This window comes from Bidens hawaiensis, unplaced genomic scaffold, assembly GCF_021521415.1.
Source record: "Bidens hawaiensis isolate Kalapana, Puna unplaced genomic scaffold, B.hawaiensis_p1.1 tig00099837_1, whole genome shotgun sequence".
Classification (NCBI taxonomy): domain Eukaryota; kingdom Viridiplantae; phylum Streptophyta; class Magnoliopsida; order Asterales; family Asteraceae; genus Bidens; species Bidens hawaiensis.
In genome coordinates, this window is record NW_027504661.1 from 1 (window position 1) to 21,912 (window position 21,912).

The 21,912-nt window shown below is 38.2% G+C and overlaps 1 protein-coding gene across 1 annotated transcript; it reads right to left on the minus strand.

The window, feature by feature from the left end:
- Positions 1-8,666: 8,666 nt before the first annotated feature.
- LOC143608129 (uncharacterized) lies at positions 8,667-13,686 on the minus strand. The gene is made up of 6 exons (XM_077083305.1): positions 13,461-13,686; positions 11,767-11,966; positions 11,056-11,196; positions 10,887-10,967; positions 9,470-9,594; positions 8,667-8,781 (listed from the first exon to the last, which is right to left on the minus strand). The coding sequence occupies exons 1-6, from the start codon at positions 13,684-13,686 to the stop codon at positions 8,733-8,735; spliced, it is 822 nt and encodes a 273-aa protein (XP_076939420.1). The 3' UTR covers positions 8,667-8,732.
- Positions 13,687-21,912: the final 8,226 nt, after the last annotated feature.

The window sequence follows — 21,912 nt, forward strand, 5'->3', positions numbered from 1 at the left end:
CTTAAGCCCATAACCCATCAAAACTAGCAAGCCCAACTTAGAGAATGATTTAAAATGTTAATGGAAATTATGTTAATACAGTTAATGAAAATAAAATTTTTCCAAGCTAACCTGGCAGCTTAACCCCAGCCAGGGGCTCTGTCCCTTGGACCCCCGCTAGGGGCTGCCGCCCCTAGAACCATGCTGCCATGGGCGCTTCCCCCGGACCCCCGTTCGTTGTGGGTTATATAAAGACAGTGATACGATATGAGTAGCAATAGTTAATTGATACATGTACTTATTATACAGTTAGCCGTGCACAGCTCAAGAAAGGGATTACCATAAACGGTGAATGTAACCGACTTCCGGTGAGTTTCTAGCCCACTTCCTTGTTATGTTTTCGGGGCTATGTGCATACTCGATGTGATAGTTAATACACTTACCTTAACTGGTAAGTGTATGCCTTGTATGATCTATGTATAATGATTGCTTGACGGTGCTGTGAACGATCTTCGGATATTGCATGTACCGTCAGGTGGTAGTTAGAGATATGATTGATATGTATGAGGTAAGATAAGATGTATGTATGAGTATATATGATGTATGCATTATGTATGTATGATATGTTGATGGTACGTGAACATTTTTCGGAGATTGCACGTATTGTCAAGGAAAGTATGTAAGAACAGATATGGAAGAGTTGCACGAAACAAAGGGACCAGACCCTAATAATATCTGTGATGGTAGGGACCAGACCCTAATAATATCTGTGATGGTAGGGACAGACCCTAATAATATCTGTGATGTCGGGGACCAGACCCTTTATAATATCTGTGATGTTAGGGACCAGACCCTTATAATATCTGTGAGGTTATAGGGCGGAAGGCTCTTTAAATAGGATGGACAGTTATATATGAAGAGTATGTAAGATTAATGTACACCCCTTAGGGCACGTGTGCAAGTATGAGAACAAATTGTATGTTGTATGATTAACTGGAATTCACTCAGCGTAGCTGACTTTTAGTATGCACGCAGGTGAGTAGGATGAGGCAGCTTGCATGAGGGGAAGCACATGGCATGATCTTGAAGGAGCTAGCATCTCAATAAATGTTATGTTAATTTAAAGACAATATTTTATGTTTAAATAATCTGAATGCCCGTTAAGACAAGAAGGGATGGTTATGTAATATAATGGTTTGAATGTTTTAATGTTCCGCGAATGTTTTAATTAACTCTGATATTTAGAACTGCGTTTATGAGTAAATCCAACGTCCAAACGTGAGGCATCGGTAACGGGGCCTTACACCCAATATCTAGGAGATCACGTAAGGGCCTTCCCATTTTGGTTCCAATTTCCATGGCGGTTGCGCATTTTATGTCTCTCTGTCCCGGAACACATATTCACCGATATTGAACATGTTTGTTTTTACCCTGCTATTGTAGTATTTTTCGAGTTGATGCTTGTATTTTTCTTTTTGATTGCAGCCAGCTCTCTTCTCTCTTCGCAAGTCTAAGTTCAAGCGTAGTTCAGACTTGTTATTTGTCTCGGCCAGGAGTACCCTGGAGAAGGGGAGTCCTATTTCTGCCAGTATCATTGCCCCTGTCCCATAAGTGAGGCTAAATGGGGTTTTGCCATGGCTTCGTCTCTTCAACTTTCTATATGCCCAAAGGAAATGTGGCAACTCGTCTACCCAGTCTGCCTTTTTCATCCCAATCTTGCTTTTATCCCTTCCAGAATGGTGCGGTTGGCTCTTTCCATCTTGCCATTGCCTTGTGGAAGTGCCATTGATGTGAATATTTGTTTAACTTGAAGTTCCGCAAGCCATTCTTGGAGGGTTTTGTCTGCGAACTGGGTGCCATTATCGCTGACTGTCGTTTTTGGCAGTCCGAAACGACATATTATGAATTTCTTGACAACCCTGGTGCTAATCGAAGCTAGGGGTTTCGCTTCGATCCACTTTGTGAAGTAATCTATTGCCACTATCAATAATTTTACCCTTCCGGGCACTTTAGGGAATGGGCCCATTAAGTCGATAGCCCATTTTTGGAATGGCCACGCAGCAGAGACTGGGATCAGGTCATTCTTGGGTCTGAGGGTGTCTAGCGCATGTCGCTGGCACGAATCACTCTTCCTTAGTTCCTTTATGGCATTGGTATGCATGCCCGGCCAGTAATAGCCGGCGTTAGTGATCATTTCTACGACCATTCTGGGTCCGCGTGCAACCCGCGGATCCCTTTATGTATTTCTCTTATCAAGTAGTTAGTGTCATCAGAGTCTACACAACGAAGGAGTGGTCCCATGAATGATATCTTGTATAGGAATCCTCTCTCATCTAATACTGCATCGCTTTGTGTCGTATTTTCTGAGCTTCTACTTTTTCCTGTGGTAAGATGCCTTCCATGAGGTATGCCTTGATGGGAGTCATCCATGACACTTCGGGATTCTATGTGATGCACACTTGTCTTGGCAGGACTGATTGTGACATTCGTCATTTTCGGTTTAACTTTTATTTGTATTTTTATCGGAAACCTGACCCATTTTGTCTTTCGGATCCTTAGTTATTAATGAAATATTGGGTTTTATGCTTCATTTATGTTTCACAATTGTCGGATCAAGAAAACACCCTTTACGGTGCCTTAAAACACCCTTTTGTTATTAAAAACGACTTAAAACGAACTTCAGGGACCCAAATCGCCAAACAACCAAAGCTAAAGGGGTGTTTTAAACTAATGGATAGCCCTTACTTTTTCCACCACCATCCACCTAGTTTGACCATTTTAACCAATCAAAATGCATTCATGACTCTTATGGGTAACCTTTGCTTTTTCCACTATAAATACAAGTCTAGTGCACCCATTTTTGTTGCTCATTCTTCCTAAAAACTCTCCCAATCTAGATCTAAGTATTCATCTTTCAAACTCTTTATAGTTTGACTTCTCAAGGTCAAACTAATGCTAATCTTTGTTCTAACTAATTCTTGTTAATTAAAGCTTGTTATTATAGTTTGTTTAAAACATACTTCCCTTGTTTCCTTGGCTTTCCCTTCTCCGGCCATGGTCGGTTTAGGCGTATTGCTAAGCAAGGCTACGATGGAGGACTATTATAGTCCTTTTTAACACTTTAAATTTGTTTAAGCTTATTATAATTGTTCAGTTTCTAGTCATTTTAGTTTCCAAATCATGTTAATAGTTCAATGGTATTTGGGTATGTGGCAACCATCCTCGGTTTCATTCCGAGTCAAGGACCGAACCAAAGCCAAACTCTTGTTTAGAAACTTTATTATTAACATGTTGTATGAAAGACTTAAGTATTATCATTTCTAAATTTATTTTAATAAGTTCTATGGTATTGGGTATGTGTAACTATCCTTGGTCTTATTCCGAGTCAAGGACCGAACCAAGACCGAACTAAACCGGGTTCACTCGCTTATTGTGTTTTGGGCCACCGAATTTTGTATTTTTCTCTAAAACTATATTATAAACTAATTTTAATTATTTTCTCAAAACACTTGGCATGTTGGATCCAACTTGGTCTTATAACAAGTTTGGACCAACAAAGCCAAACACCCGTTTAACGGACGTTGAGATTCTTCCTAATAGAACTATACACTTGGTTAAGTTTCTTTTGATTTCTTTGAATTATCTCAAAACATTTATCACTATGGAATCTCGGCTTCGGGATTGACCAATTATCAAGACTCGAACCAACAAATCCGAACACTCGTAAAATCTCGTCTTAGTATCTATTTAACAAAGGGTATTGCAATATCGCTGATGATGCCCGATTGCTTCAATTGTCTAGTACCTGATTTCCCTGATGATGCCCGCTTTCAATAGCTCACTGACCTTATCATTCATTGCTTTGGTCTGTTCCGGACCCATCTTCCGACGTTTCTGAACTATTGGTGTGAACGCTGGGTTGACCTCCAGGGTGTGTTCCGCTATACGCGTGGGAAGCCTATCATATTCGCGGATTGCCACGTGAACACATCCATGTTTCTTAGTAACAGTTGTTTCAGGTGAGAGATTATGCTACTCGATAATATTGGTCCAATGGTGATGGTTTGATCTAGGAACTTGCGTTGAGCATCCACTTCTCGGGTTCGTTGTTGTTTTTCGTCTTTTACACCTTTAGGGGTTTTGACCCTTCCGCGACCAAACAGTCTTTGTTCGGTCTCAGCAGTGCAATCCCCATTGGTGTTGGGATACCCATTATGCCATGCGCATTGGATGGATTTGCATTAAAATCCCCGAGCACTTCTCTTCCCAGGATCACATCGTGTTTGGACTTTACTAGCAGTACTACGAACTCTACCTCTTCGGTTCTCGAATGTTTCCCATAACTTAGTGTTATTGGGAACTTCAATTGTCCCAGCGAATGTGTTATTTCATTCGAGAACCCTGACACAGGTGCGTTGACCGGTTCTAGCCTCACTTTATCTTTCGCGTCTAGCTGATCGAAACACTGTTGGTACATGATATCCGACGTGCTCCTTTGGTCAATAAAGACATAGGTTCTTCGGTAATGTCCTATCAACGCAGTGAAAATTAGTGACGGCTTCAATCATGGTTCTACCTTTATCCGTGGGAAGATTACTGCTTCTTCTTTCCAGGCTTCATTGCTAGGTGTTTGCTTTTTCGCACTCTTGTTCCGCCCGCCTTTTATCATGTGTGTGTTCAGATTTTTTCTTTTTTTTCTTGGGGGACCATCATCTCTAGTTGGGCCCTTGTTTCTAGCGTGCTTCCTTGCCTATACTGCCAAGTGTTCGAGCTTCTCGGACTTCACCGCTTTTTAGATCTCATCGTTCAAATTTGTGTAATCGTCTGTATTGTGGCCAGTGTCTTCGTGAAATTTACAATACTTCGATTTATCTTTTTGATTTTAAAGATCGGCTTTGGTGTTCGGAAGTCGACATTTTCCGTTGCCAGTTATCTGAGACGGAGTTTTCGCCAGTGGGTCCATTCTCTGGTCTTGTATCCCCGGTTTCTGTCATTTTGCTTCCCTCCTATTATCGGTCGAGGAGCTGGTGCTTGAGCTGATGTATCATTTGAGGGTTAGAGTCTAGATCATATTGACCCCCGTTCCTTTTTGTTGTTCTTGAATGCTCTCGACTCATTTCTATTTTTAGCTCTGGATGTTCTCGCCCACATAAGGATTTTTCAGTGTCCGTGTATACTTTGGCCGCTTTCATGAGTTCGTTCCATGATTTCGGCATGCCTTCTTTCCATAATAGGCACGGATAAGGTTGTCGCTCCGCACTCATTGGCAGAAGCCGGCCCTCATCATATCCTCGCTCACCCCTCCGATCATAAGACCTTCTGTGTTGAACCGCGTGATTAAATCTTCAATGGATTCATTATCTCGGCAGAAGAAGGTCAGTATGTCGGCAGGGTCGCGGGTGTGCTTCCGCTGTTGGCTAAAATGTAGGGAGAATTTAGCTCCCACATCTTCGGAACTCATTATTTGGCCTTCTGGGAGCCTCTCGAACCATTCCATGGCCGCGCCGTGGAGAGTTAGGGCAAACATATGGCACCAAACGGGCAATGTCCACCCGGCTACTCCTCCGGGCCGATATAAATCACTGCATGTGATCACTTGGATCGGTCATCCCTTTGTACTTTCCCACCGTGGAGGGCAGCTTCGAGTTAGAAGGCAGTGGAGCCTCTGCTATCTTTTGTATGGATTTCGACCTTTCCGGAAAAGCTTTTGGCCTATAAGGTTTTGAAAAATCTACGTCCGCGTCGGGATAATAATTCAGATGTTTCTTCCCTCGCAGTTAAGCTTTTGGTCCGGGGTTTTCCCCATCGCTTCCACTTTTTTGTTCTGGGCTTTTCCCGCGTACGTTTCTTGACCTAGCCACCCGACTTTGGTTAGGGTATCTTTCTTGGCTTCTCCCATGTTTCCTTTGTTGGTCTTTGTGGCTTTCCAGTGTTCCATGTTCTCGGCGGCGAGGGTGTCTCGTCATCGCATAATTCTGCGTCATCCCTTAAGAAGACGATGGCTCGTGGGGCTATGCCTTCGCCAATTTTCTCGCTTATTTCTCCAATTTCTTCTCGTACTCTTTGTTGGCCCTTTCATGTTCCCCCTTTAACCACATCACTGGGTCTTCTTCCTCGTCATCTGTTTCAAACGGGTTTTTTTTTACCATCGTCGTGTGTTTCTGCGAATCTGAATGATGCATCTTGTTGGGGGTGTTCCACTTCGACATATTCTTCTTTTTGCCTCAAACTTCCTTCCGGGGTCCCATCTAGGTTGGGTCCTGCACGGTTGGAGGATTGTGGTGTTACCGGTGGAGGTCCGCGATAACTCATAATTTGAATACAATTCTAGCCGACACGGATGGCGCCAATGAAGAAACACTAAGTCTAATCCGATTAGGTAAAACCTAATATCTCGCCTAATGATTAGTTTATGGGTTAAACCAGACTAATAAATCCAGCTTATCGCTTAACCCATCATCTCTACGAATAGGAGTAAGTCCCGGCAGACCGTGCACCTGCAAAAACCAAACACCGTGAGCTCGTTACGAGAAGGGGAATAGGGGGTCTTCTCGTAACCACCTTCCGGGCGTGAGAATCAGTATGGTAAGTGATTGGAATATATTTTAAAGTGCTAGACAGTGTAGAATCGGAATCCATTTACCATTAGACTTCCATCTGTATTTATAGCCGAAGAAGGGAGAAGGTTGGGCCAACTGTCCCGCTCAATGGAAGTTTCTCCCGTCATATGGCCGAGCATGACGGCTTATCCTGATTGGCTGGACAATCTGGCCAATGATGTTCTTTCTTTTGATGCAAGTACAGCGTTGGCGCATTTTTATTGGTCCATCGTGCGCCCATATAACAGTTGGTACTATGCAATGATATTTTGCCATGTGTCCAACCTAAGGCAGCACATCTGTTGTCCTTTCTTTTGATGCAAGTACAGCATTGGCTCCTTTTCATTGGTCCATCGTGCACTCATATAACAGTTGTTACTACGCAGTGCTACTCCACCACGTGTCCTACACTGGCACCACTTCTATCGATCTTCCTTGCTTTATATTGTTATGGGATTATCTTCCGTAAGGGCCCATAACCTCTTCGCGGAAGATATCCTTTCTGCGGGTACATCGTCTTGTCTTGTCAGCATGAAGTGTTTTATACCTTACCCCCACAGTTGGGTTTTGGATAAAATATTTTTTAAGAAAACCCCGATTAACTCAAAACCGATCGGGTTAACCCGATGAACACCCTGGTTGTGTTACTATACACAAGTCACAACGATGTAAAGAACACCCTTCGAGATCTGTAGCACAGATCCTGGCACTAGCAAACAACCCTCAAATTTTAATATGAATTTCTTTACTTAGAATAATATGTTTTCACAAAAGTACCCTCGATAAAACAATTTACATGACATTACTCCTCATAGAGTTACTTGGAATATATTCAATTTACTTAAAAGTTAAAAGTCGTATGTATTCAGTATAAAATTTGAGGTTTTATAGACGATCTCACGATCTGCATATATGCTTGACAACTACATTTTATTATTTTGTTGAAGATCGCAAGAACATGCCGAACATGTTTTCTCATACTTGGATTGATGTCTGAATACCTTTACTTACGTATATCATCACGAATCGATACAACAAATCATGTTCAATGTTTAGGTCAAGTAGTTGATACTTTTGAGTTGATGGATTCTAATTATATGGTTAATTGTGTCCGGTTTTACACAACTATTTAGAAAAAACTGAAACCTACCCAAGGAATTGGATGATCTGAAGAATTGGGTGTGAATTTAATTTGATAAAAGCATTTTTTTATCAGAAAGAATATAATTTGTAATGTATATTTTGTAAGCAAACCAGTTATAAAAGAACTGGAATGTATCACTGTCCAGTCACCAACGTCACCTTCATAGGTGCCACCTCGTCAGCAGCGCTTACACACGACCCAGCCTCATCACCGCATTCCTTGAGGTTCACAACCAGTTTACCCATCACCGTATTCCATGAGGTCCACAACCAGTTCAACACCACCACCGCACCACCATAGCCTTAGCACTGTCACTATAACCACCTATTGGTCAGCTTCACCTCCAACTTACAAAGTGCCACAAGTGTCCTAACCACCACATATGGGCAAGGTTGGGTCGTAGTAGCAGGGTAGCAACTAGGAGGTGGTGCCGTGGGGGTGGCGAAGGCTGTAACTGTATTTCCGAACCAATAACCATACACATTGAAACAAAAAATTTACATTCCAATTCAACAAACTTGGCAAACCAAACAAAATAAAAATGGAATTCATATTCTATTTCCATTTTCAATTCCAATAGCTGTTCTTTGTAAATCGGTACCAAACCATATTTTACACGATAGTAAATGATCTATTATGTTAGCATCACAAAGTTAGGTCATTTTATGATAAAATGAATGTAGCGCATACCATGTTCGATACAAAACCAATTTTAAATATAGAATCAAGAAAACCGGGTGTTCATTATGTATTGAGATTTTAGTAGTTCTCTACTTAAAGTTGGTTTTACGAGTTAGAAAACTAAAATGTTATGACCTTTTAGCTTTTTACATACCCATATATATGACCACCAAAACTAAGATTAGGGATAACTTCCCTTAGATAATTAAAAACTTTACATAAACTTAACAGGGTAACAATCTTAAAAGGCAGAACAACATGTTGCTTACTCTAATTTATATTATGGGAGCTATAAAGTCCCACTAAACCCTGCTCTCTTTTTACCAGACTCACACAACACCGGATGGAAGGCGTAAAACAAGCTGCCCTCCCATAACACTGCAACCACAACGAATCAAATCATAACCAATACTACTGTTTAGGGTTTTCACGCTTCGGTTCAGCAAGTTTAACTAAAAAAATTTTAGCTGAACCACTAACTACAGTTTTAGGAAACAACAAACCAAACCAGTCACACAGATAACACTCCTAACTGACCGAGCCGCCCAAACCAAAGCAAGCCAGCCAGTTTGAGATAATTGTTGTTCACTTTTGGCATATCGTTTTAACTACTTTTATTTATCTTTTAGATTTTAGAATATGCAGTTATGTATCTATATAATACTAATGGACAATCTTGATCATTTACAATATTTTAAAACAAACTAATGACTTTGCCATTTTAGCATCATTTTTTACTTTTATGTTTTCAAAATCATTAGTTTGTATTAACATATATAAAAAGATTGTTCATCAATACAATACAATACAATACAATACAATACAGGTACATAACTACATATTCAGTAATTAAAAAATAAATAAAAAAAGGTTAAACGGCTGTTAAAAGATGCAAACCGTTTACCAAACCGTTAGACCGACAAAACCAAACCAGAAACATCGCACACCAGGCGACTTGCTTCGGTGTGATCGTTTTCAACGATTTATGGACACCTCTATCAACTAACATCACGATATAGAGTAATAAAGAAATTTTAAAAAAGATATATATAGAAATGAAACGAACCTTTGAACGTAGTAATAGCAGAAGTCGGCAAGTATAAACGTTTGGACGATTTCAGAGAGGAGGACCATCGAAGGCCATAATCCATAACCCAAAGCTGTCAATAAACCTCCACGGGTATCCAGCAACTATAAAATATCAGAAAAATATTAATCAAGATAATTTAAGAATTATTAAATGAAAATAAGCACATGAAAAACCACCAACCAAAGATTTTACAATATCATGTTAAACAAATTCTAACAGCACGAAATAATCAAGTTTTGGGTTGTCATATCTAACCCCTTAAATGAACAAGGGATTGACATGTATAACCTGTTTAATGAAACAGAAGATGTCCAAGTTAAGTCAGCCAATTTAATTAAACAAGTTGACCTGTGACCCGTTCAACCCATTTATTACAAACCTCCAACCCGTTTACAACTTAATTATGACCCATTTTACTCACTTAGATGATTGATTTAAACGGGTTGTGTTCATGCTACATGATTTTAGGTGTTTCCCGGTTGAGTCAGCCAATTTAATTAACAAGTTGGCCACTAACCTGTTTAACCAATTTAATACAACCCTCGACCCGTTTAGCATGTTTACAACTTGATTATGACTCATCTGACTCGTTTAAATGATTTAAATGGGTCGTGATCTGGTTATACGATTTTGAGAGTACCCAGATTGAGTCAACCAATTTAATTAACAAGTTGACCCGCCAAACCGTTTATAACCATTTAACCAATTTATAACCCTCCAATCCTTTTAACATGTATACAACTTGATTATGACCCATTTAACTCATCTACATAAATCATTTAAATGGGTTGTGTCCAAGTTAAGTGATAAGTCAACCAAATTAATTAACAAGTTGACCTGCCAACCCGTTTAGACACCTCCCTCCAACCCTTTTTAACACATTTACAGCTTGATTTGGACCCTTTTGACTCGTTTCAAAAAAATAAAACAGATGGATGTGTTCAAGTTACATGATTTTAAGTGTCCTGATTGACGGATTGAGTCAACCAATATAACTATTAATATATGTTTCATTATGATAATAGTATCTAGATAATATATATCATGTTATGCATAAAAATTATAATTAAAAGAGACAATACAAAATAATTACCAATGTATATGAATTAATTAATTAATAATAACAGAGCCTAAGCCGAGCTCGAGGTTGAAAAAACACTCATGAGTCAAGCTCGAGTAAGTTAAACGAGCCGAGCTCAAACTCTCATACACTAAACGAGCCGAGCTCGGCTCTCAGTTCGTTTACAGCCCTAAAGCCAACCCATTTAACTCATTTATCAAAACCCTCAAACCCGTTTTAACCTATTTACAACTCATTCGACTCATTTAAATAAATGATTCAAACAGATCATGTTCAGTTTACAAGTAATTAAAACTTATGTATGTTAGTTACCTGGAGAATCCAATGAGCACAACTTAGAAACCTTGCAACCCCTAAAGCGAAAACATAATGTGCTGTGAACGGTTCAACAATCTAAACAAAGATAAAACTCAAAGTAGTAAACAAATTATACAAAACCCACAACAACTTATAACCAAATTAACAAAAATATTATATCAACCTTGGTATTTTGCATAACACGAAGTTGTGGCAAAACTGAAACAGCTTCCAAATAAACACAAAAGGCCCATAAAATCCTGTTTATAATATGATGCTGTGTTGTAGGATGAACCACCAGTGATAATACAGCACAAGGAATCACCTACATTGGGATTAATATTATTGGTTTTTGAATATTATATTATTGTTTAATTTCACATTTTGTCCTACGGGCGTAAGGGCAAAATAGTCACTTTGTATAAAAGTTAACATAATTTTAAAAATTTTACAATATGAGTATTATGCCCTTACACTTGGACAAAATTTATAATTGTCACATTTCTTTACTTTTCTATTTTTCTTTAGGTGCAATTTTTCAGAATTTGGAATTTTCACATTTTATCCTTAAGGTGAAAGGTAAATATAGTCATTTTGTAAAAAAAATAATGGTGTTAACTTTTTTACAAAATGACAATTTTGCACTTACACCTAAAAATGTGTAACTTTCTGATTCTTTCAAGTGTATTTTTTAACAAAATTGTAACTATCACATTTTGTCCTTTTGATGTAAGAGAAAAATAGTAATTCTGTAAATAAGTCAACATCATTTTTAATATAGTTAGTGGAAAGGATGTAATGTGTTAAACAGTTTCAAATAAAGAACATTTTGGTAACGCTATCTTTGATAACGACGAAAGTGTCTCTTTGATAATTAAGAGAACTAAGAACATACCACATAATAATTGGTAACATTATCTTTCTCGAGCATATAACTGGAGTTTAGGTTAAACCGCATCATATATATAACCCAAACGGTGGCAGCTAATGTAGCCAAATCTAGTAACGTGTGTACATCATATTCCATTACAAAACTGCAGTAGAGTCTAGAACCTAAGAAAATGGCTGTGAGTTCCTGTGATTTCAGTGAAAGACCTGCAATTAAGTAACCATATATTAGCATGAACATGAGGAATATAGAATTATCCATCCCCTGGTAGCTATGTTTACATATGCATAGTTCACGCTACATCCGGACTACTCTTTTGTTATCTTCCCATTATTATGTTCTATGGTCAATTTCATCTAGTTCATCTTAATAGGTAACCAAAAAGAAAAGATAATTTGAGTTGCTTGTTTTATGATTTTTTGGTGATCGTGAGAATCCGTTGGAAAATGCTAGCCAATGAGGCCAGGTAAAACGGAGCTAACGTTTGGTAGGTGGCATCCAAGGGGTTAAGACAGGAAACCAGTAAAAGCTAGATTAGAACATGAGTAGGCATGTAAACAAAACGAACGAACACAAACGAGGCATGTGTGTGTTCATTATTTATGAAAACGAGTGTGTTCATAAATTGTAATGAGCCTAGAAATAGTAATATATATGTAAACAAATCAACCCAGATGAATGTAAACGAACGTTCGCGAACATAAATAAACAAACGCAACATGTGTTTATGTTTGTTCGTTTAACTACATGAACAAAAAAAATTTGTTCATTTACGTTTGTTTATTAGATGAACGAACTTCCCGCCGAATGGTTCACTAAACATTTGGTTCGTTTACAGGCCTAATCCTAAGACTCTGCTAGAAGCATAGAAGAGAATCAGCCGCTTATCACTGTGCCACCCACTTGAAGATTCATTATTTATTTTGAATTTAGGACAATTTCCAAATAGTAATACATGTTATACAAATTTATTGTAGCTCAACTTTTTTGGATAAAAAAAAAGTAAAGGTTACTTCTTTTTATCAAATTCTTCCAAAATAAGTCTAGAATTTTAATATTCTTTCATTTCTTCCACGAATAAATGTGTTTCAACCGTCCAGGAAAACAGTTGTGCTCAAGTTTAATACCACAATTGCTATGAATTCTTAGACTTTACGTAGAAAATTTAATAAAATCATTAAAACCTTACAACAAACCATACAGATTTGGCAAACATTGGTGATGAAATAGTTAACATAATTCTGATTAATCACGTATTGCATATAAGAACTAGGTTAGAAACTCGCCCTAACCTGAATTCAACATCACAAAATTAACATGCAGCGATGAAATCACATCTAGAGATCGAAATTACGACAAAACAAAACATTAATTCAAGTCCGATTTCACTAATTCTTCAATCAAACCCTAAACGAACATGTGAATCGATGAAACCGATCATAATTAACAAACCGACTGACAGAATAACAAAAGAAATAAACAATTCAACGAAATATTAAACTCGGAGCAGTAAATCTACACAACTGAAGTCAACATCACAAAATCAACATCTAGATATCAAAATTTCGACAAACAAAATGCTAGTTCCATTTCAATTTCACTAAGTCAACATTAAAACCTAAACGAACGTGATGAAACCGAATCAACATGCAGCGAGTGATTGAGGGAATAAATAATAATAATAATAATGAATTGGTTACCGGCACATGTTTTCTCGGTGGCGAGTTTGTAAATAAGAACGGAGATACCGAGGGCGTGAACGGCCTCTGCGGCAATGAAGAGGTTATCGTGATCGTAAACGACCATGCGGATGAAGATCAAGGCGGCTATTGCGATTGCGAAGGCCAGGAACACCTTCACCTTCGGTGGCTGACGCCGTACCCATGTCCGTACCACCTGGATTGGTTTCTTCGTGTTACCCTTCATCCTAGATTCTTCTTCTCTATTTTTATTTTATGCTCACTTTATGATCCAATTTATATATTGACAAGTTTTAAAAAAAAAAATGTCAAAGAAATTGGGGCCCATGTGATGATGTGTGTCTGCCTTTCACCGACTTACACGCCAACTTACACAGCTCGATACTTGGGCAAGTGTACGAGAGCTTGAATAAATGAATAATTAATTAATTATTAATTAAAATAAAATAATAAATTTTAGTTTTTTAGAATTTTTTTTTATCTCTAAACTTAGCATGTTGGGGGATGTGTTCAAAGTTGACTACTCAACTGTCGTGCAACCGTACCCATGATTGGAAACGAACAGAAATTGTAAATCTCGCCCCTATCGGCTTCGAACCCATGATAAAAGCATGATTCGTCCATTCACTCAGATGTTCATCGAACTAGCCCAAGCAAAGATCGAACCTACATCTCCACTAGAGCAGGGCATGCCTCTTACTCTGAACCAGTTAATGTTTTTAGTGTACAGTTACCTTTATTATTTTTATTATAATTATCTCGGTAAGGGTTAAGTCCAGTAACAAAGCCATTGAATAGTGAATTTCTCTTTATTTTTAAAAAAATATGCATGGAAAGCTACTGAAATATTTGTTAATAATATAAAAACAATAATTTTAATATGACTTTAATGGCTATTTATAACTTTTACAAGATTAAAACTATATAAAAAAAATTATGCAATTATACACCAATTGCGAAACATTGCGGGATTTTGAGTACGAGTAGGGTGTATAACAGTGGATTTTGATGGTCGGTTAATTTGTATATATTTTAGTTCGTTTATTGTTTAGTTTTAACTGTTTATTCTCGAACTATCGATACTTTATACGTGTATTATTGGATTTCAGGTCACAGGCGTTAAAGTGCTTTATATGGACCTGTTGTGACACGGAATGAAGACCCGAGATGTCCAGAACGCGTAACGATGAAATTTATAGAAGATTGTTGTAGCAGGACACATCGTGTACCGCGATGGGTGAGTAAATAAGGTTACACGATTGACCATAGAAGACCCCGTCGCGTACCGCGACGGGTGGTGCAGACGGGATTTTTAGGTTTATATCTTATTCTTCATAAACATGAACCCTAACTCTGTTTTGACGAACGAAGGGCGATTCCAGCAGCTCCAAGAGGCTATTTCCATCACCATAGCTTGTGCCAAGACCTCCCGCATGATCCATATCATCCGTATCGAAGATTTGATGATGTCACGGCTCGGCTAATCTCCTAGAATCGCACCCGGGATGTATAGTTTGTAATCTTTACAGTTTTTCTCATGTGATTAAGAACACTTGTGTATTATTGATGATTGATATATGATTATTGATGTTTGGTATTTCTGAGTGTTCGGTCGGTTTAGGTTTACGTTGGTCTGAACGATCTGTTACCAGTTGCAAGATAATTAGTCATATAACTGTTTGGTTAGATTAAATACGATAAAACATACGATTGCCCTTAACTGAGTCACACTGGCAAGGAATGTTTGATAACCAGTGCCGTGTGTAAAGTGATTTTTGATGTCTACGGTTTTGTCTGATTGATCAGTTTTCAGTTAATCGTTAATAATTAATCTGTTAGGTTGCATGAGATAACTTTTGGTTGCTTACTTGAATTCCCGGGTATGATTTGTTTGTTAACTGATTAATACGCGTTTACTTGTTCGTTGCTTAGTTCTCTAAATTCAAACTATTGCTTTTGTGATCAGCACTAAAAATCATTCACTTTATAATTAGAAATCTGTTACACGTATACATTGACCACATACTCCTGGTGATACGATTCCCTGCTTGCTCTAACTATTTAAAATAATTAGGTTTTTGATTGACTCAAACGACGGACATCAAAATGGCGTCGTTGCGGGGAGTTAGTGCGCTTAGTGTTTTTCGTATTATTTGATTTCTTTGTTTATTTTAGTTTAGTTTAGTATTTTTAATTTTTTTTTGTTTTTATTTTATTTTTCCATTTTACGCGGGTTGTGTTAGTTGTGCAGATTACAGGTTTATGCGCACCCGCCATTTGGGCCGTCAGTCTCCGTTAATTTACGAGCCCGAAATTGAGAGGTTAGCTCGGCAGAACCGAGTTCAGAACAGAAATTCAGAGATGGAAGATCAGAACCAGAACCAAAACGAGAACCAGAACCAAAACGACAACCATAACCAAAATCAGAACCAAAACCAAGACCCACTCCCACAAAATAATGCTTTTCACCCAGATAACATATCTGACCCACCAAACTCCAATAGCCAAAATAACCAAAATCACTCAGCTCGTGCTTCCAGAACCCGAAACAGAACCCGAAACCTAAACCTAAACCGAAACCTCAACTTTGACCAAGTCGGACCATCAGTTCCAAATAATAACTCCAACCGACGAGTTCGGATAAATATAGATGATGTTCAACCGAGTATTCCGACAGAAGATGAAGACGAGGGGGGAAATAATGATAGGAACGAGGGTTTTGAGATTGAGAATGAGGTTGATGAGTGGGTTAGAAGGAATCGGGATGTTGAGCCCGAGAACGAGAGGTATGAAAGGGAAAATGAAGGGAATGAAGATTTGGAGGCTAGAGCACACAGAGAGGAGACACCGGTCCACCTGTCCCGCCATGATGACTATTTTCGTTTGTTATTTCTTGCTTCACAGGTACCGCTCCCACAGTCATTGACTATTACATTGGAGCAGCAGGTGGACCCGCAGGATGATGCAGAGGATGATCAGCCACAGCAGTAGATTTTTGGTTACTTTTTTACTTTATTTTGTTTTCATTATTCTCATGGTCTGTATTATATTATTTTATATTATGGGGAATACTGTATGGGTAACTGGTTGGGTGCTGATACACATATAACTTTTTGATTGCTGCTGTGTTTGATTTATTTGTATAGTTTGTTTTAATCGAACTTTGTGGGTTTTGTTCGCTATAAACCCTCACGGGACCCCACTCGTCCTCCTGTGCTACTCGGAGGTTTACAGGGCTTATTGCATACGCTAAATGCAATCGTGATTCCTACGAAAATGATTTAGCTCTTTTAATGTTTTTAGCTAATTTAACAGAATTTATTATGAAACAACTTAATTTGGCTCGGTAAGTGTTTTAATAAAATAAACAAATATTTATTTTCATAACTCTTAAAAGACCTATGTCTTACACTTGCGAGAAGCTTGCTTCTACACATCTCGAGATTTTGCAGGTTCGATTGTCAGTTTGGCAATTGGATGAGACGAGAGTATACGAGTGTTTATGAGAGTTCACGAGCCGACTGGTCCTTCTCTAGTCCCGTTGATATCAGGTGATTTCAGTTTTATAATTTATTTTGTTTTTATTACTTTAGACGTTAAAAGTGTAATTGTATAATTGTTAGTTGAACCGCCACATTTGAGCCCCAAATTAAAAAAAAAATTGCTTATTAGTCAAAAAGTCAATTTCAACCCCGTCCCTCAAATGTTTATTAATCGCTTTATCTATTTTAACTTTGAGGAAAATGTTAAGTATTCTTACATTGAGGACAATGTAAACCTCAAGTGTGGGGATGGGGGAAATTTGAAAAATTTTAGCCCGATAGTACCTCGAAGAGTGTTCAGAAACCAAAGTTGTTAACTGTTAATTATTGTCATTAATGCCAAGTCATAGGTTTCTGGTCATGGTTGGTTTTTCAGCGTCTCATTAGTCTTACTCACAAATGTTTTTATAACGAGAAGTTGAAAATGGGGTCGTTTAGGCGGGGATAACGAGTCATAGGGATAGGTACACATGTTTATATTATCAACCCTATTCCTCTGGTACGCGTGTGAGTTTACCCAAATATATATAATACACATATAATATATAGTACACACATGTCATTTGAGTGCTTTCATTGATGTTCATTACGGGATCGTAGTTGGCAAAATGCAAAAGTGATAGAGGCAATTAGGTTAAGCCTCGTCTGGATGAGCGGTGAGTGTGGGTACTGGGGGGTTGGGACCTCATACATTATACATATGAGGATGGTTTATGTGATGGGCGGGGGGTTGGGTCCCTTAGAAAACATTTCTTGGACTTATTTTTTCGTTTGTTTAACCCCGACATTATGTTACGAGACGATCCGGCTTACTAGGTTTATTTGTAACTGTAACTGTAATTGTTTTTGTATTTGTATTTGTTCCATTATTAAGCATCACGTTATTATGCTTGGAAAAAAAATTGTGAAATCAGTATGTATGTTAGTTTGCTTATTTAGAGGTATATATTCAGTCAGTCAGTTGTATAGTAGTTTCGTTTATTTAGATGTTTTGTAATAAGTCGGGTCGGATCGTTTTGAGCTACTTAAATATTTCCCTTACATACCCTTACACCTGGCCCCGTTACAACCCTTTTAAGACCTCTTGATTTGCATTTGTGTCAAAGCAATTTGACGGATGAATATGTGCTTATGAGTGATACTAAGAGCAGAGTGATACTGGCACATCTTTTGCTAGTCCATAAATTAAACCGAGAGGAGAGATGTTATATTACGAGGGGTATGAGCATGTGTGCCTTAACCGGAAACAAAGTACACTTGTCTGGGCGACTTTATTGTTTTATTATAGTATTTAACCTTATTTATGGGATGTCAATCTATAAAAAGTGTCAGTCTGGGAAACTAGGTATGACCTTAAACTTACTAGTATTAATGACGATAATCTACATACCTATGATGGAGGTTGATGTTTGCTTTAGAGTTTTGCTTGAGGGCAAGCAAAAGATAAGTGTGGGGATGTGACGGTCGGTTAATTTGTATATATTTTAGTTCGTTTATTGTTTAGTTTTAACTATTTATTCTAGAGCTATCGATACTTCATACGTGTATTATTGGATTTCATGTCACAGGCGTTAAAGTGCTCTATATGGACCTGTTGTGACACAGAATGAAGACCCGGGATGTCCAGCACGCGTAACGATGAAATTTATTGAAGATTGGATGTAGCAGGACCCATCGCGGTACGCGATGGGCTTGTTGAGGGACCCATCGCGTACCGCGATGGGTGAGTAAATAAGGTTTGACTTTTTGGTCAATCGCGATACGCGATTGACCATAGAAGACCCCGTCGCGTACCGCGACAGGTGGTGCAGACGGGATTTTTAGGTTTATATTTTATTCTTAATAAACAGGAACCCTAACTTCGTTTTGACGAACGAAGGGCGATTCCAGCAGCTCCAAAGAGGCGATTTCCATCACCATAGCTTGTGCCAAAACCTCCGCATGATCCATATCATCCGTATCGAAGATTTGATGATGTCACGGCTCGGCTAATCTCCTAGAATCGCACCCGGGATGTGTAGTTTGTAATCTTTATAGTTTTTCTCATGTGATTAAGAACACTTGTGTATTATTATTGATGATTGATATATGATTATTGATGTTTGGTATTTCGGAGTGTTTGGTCGGTTTAGGTTTACGTTGGTCTGACCGATCTGTTACCAGTTGCTAGATAATTAGTCATATAACTGTTTGGTTAGATTAAATACGATAAAACATACGATTTCCCTTAACTGAGTCACACTGGCAAGGACTGTTTGATAACCAGTGCCGTGTGTAAAGTAATTGTTGATGTCTAAGGTTTTGTCTGATGATCAGTTTTCAGTTAATCGTTAATAATTAATCTGTTAGGTTGCATGAGATAACTGTTGATTGCTTACTTGAATTCCGGGTGTGATTTGTTTGTTAACTGCTTAATACTCGTTTACTTGTTCGTTGCTTAGTTCTCTAAATTCAAACTATTGCTTGTGTGATCAGCACTAAAAATCATTCACTTCATAATTAGAAATCTGTTACACGAATACACTGACCACTTACTCCTTGTGATACGATACCCTACTTGCTCTAACTATTTAGAATAATTAGGTTTTTTGATTGACTCAAACGACAGTCATCAACTTTGGTAGGGGAGGACGGTCCATCAGGTTTACTAGAGGACGCATGTGATGGGCACCTCCCAAGCCAACGGGTTCTAGCCGTTAATCATAATGATCAGAACAAAAGACGAGTCGGCACAACCGGGAAATATTTGATCCATTTGACCTAGGCTGGAAATATTTGATCCATTTGACCTAGGATGGTAATATAGACACGATACATGAATACACGACACGAATCTATATAACTTTAACAGGGGCCTTAACATGTTTCGTGTACTAAACAGGCAGACACTAATTAATCTGTTAATTTTTCGTGTCTTAATTGGTAAAATACTCGTTTACCTGCTAAGTACCCGTTAGTACATAATTAGATTTTTTTATAAATAAAAATATATAATATTATTTATACCAAACAAATGAACGCGGTGTAGATCATTCCAATCCAACGTCAAGCAGACACGCACAACCCCTTCTTCGATTCTCCTCTTCGGGTCTCGGGTTAGTACGGTGGTTTCCCTCCACATCTTTGGTAGTCGTGGCCCTTCGATTCTCTGGTCTACCTATCCACATCTCCGATTCTCCGGCAGTTTCAGCCTCTCGCCATTGCAGTGGCGCCACCGGTATTAGCAGGTTCGTGTCTTTTCGTGTTAACCTGGTATTAACAGGTTCGTCTTCGGGTTTTGAATACATGTGCACGATAAGTTTCGTGTCGTGTACATGTATACATGTTTCGTGTCCATGTCTTATCATATACGGGTATACACGATATGCCAACTCTAATTTGACCAATTCATTTACTTCAGATTTGAGTTAGTTTTCCCCTACCGTGGGTTGTCTTTCTCCAAATTCCCTCTTATGTATCGTGTATGGACGAACATGAAAGATAAGTTTTTTGTTTTGATGAAAAAAGAATGTTTTAATTTCCTCTTAATGGATTTTGAGTTAAAATTGATTCACCCACGCTAATTCAGCTTGAACGGTGTCCTTTGAAATCGAGAATTGAATCCAGCGGTCAATTTTGTATCTTGCTTCGAGTTTCGACTTGCCCTACGTGTATGTCTGGTGGTGATTTATGTGTCTAAACGATTCGTTGATCTATTCCCTTTTATCCATTCTATTTGAATTCAACTTTACTAACTATTCGCACTGTGTTTGCCTATCATCATATTTTTTGGATAAGATGTGTGAGGGGAAGTAATGAATAAGATAACCAGAAAGGCTTAGTTGGCTCAAACGTTCAATCTTGATGACATGTGTCACTGGAACACGCAAGACCAATAGATCATCGGTGTTTAGATATTTAAATAGAAGATTTGTCACACTTTAGGGGCTACATGGTAGTCTTTTAATGATTCCATTAAGAGATTAGTTCTAAATCATAAAGGTAAACTATGTTTAGTTATATTTTTTAATGGCTCGTGAAACATCTTAATAGTTAAGTTTCAGTAATTGTAGCTAAAGCCTAAAACGTCGTTATCACATAGACAAATAAAAATTGTCACATGATATAATTATCTAACGTGCTTACATAAGATTTAATCCTATACGTTAGGTTATATAACTAATGTCTCAAGTTACAAGTCAACCAAGCATATCCCTCTGATATTATCCTGTTTTAAAACCGGCTTCCGACCAGTAGACAGGCAATTACGTGACTAGTCTGATTATGAAAGCAACTTTCCACACGAACAATTTCTCAAAACATTATTCAAATCAAAATCACCAAATCGCTTACAAAATTTCATCAAATTGCATGCATGCATGCTTCCATGCATCAACACACCCAAATATGTGGGAATGAGTATAGTACAAAAATCAAAAATCCAGAAAACATAGCACAATAATAATAATAATAATAATAATAATAATCAACATGAAGCTGATCTTTCATTTGAGGCTTCATTTGTTTATCCTCCTCAAGTGATATCATTCCAAATGAGATGGATCTTCAAGCATCATTTTAGCCACCAAGTAACCGGCTATGGACCATGTTTGGTTCTTACGCGCTTGTTTCCCTATGAATCGTCCGAGCTTTCCGTCATAATATTCAGGCCACCCGTCCATTAACAATCGGGTTTCGGCTAACTCTGTGGCTCGTTTTGCAATTTGTGGCCTTCCTGCCTTGATGCATGCGGCCGTCAGAAGCCATAAGAGAACTGCAACAATGAAAAAAGAGGTGCATTTTATAAGCAATTTTCATAATTTAAAGTTTATAAAATACCACCAAAAAAACAAAGTTTCTATCTCGTGTAAATCGTTTACGATTTGATAAAAGCTCGAATCAAGCTGAGCTTAAATAAGCTCCAGCCTCAA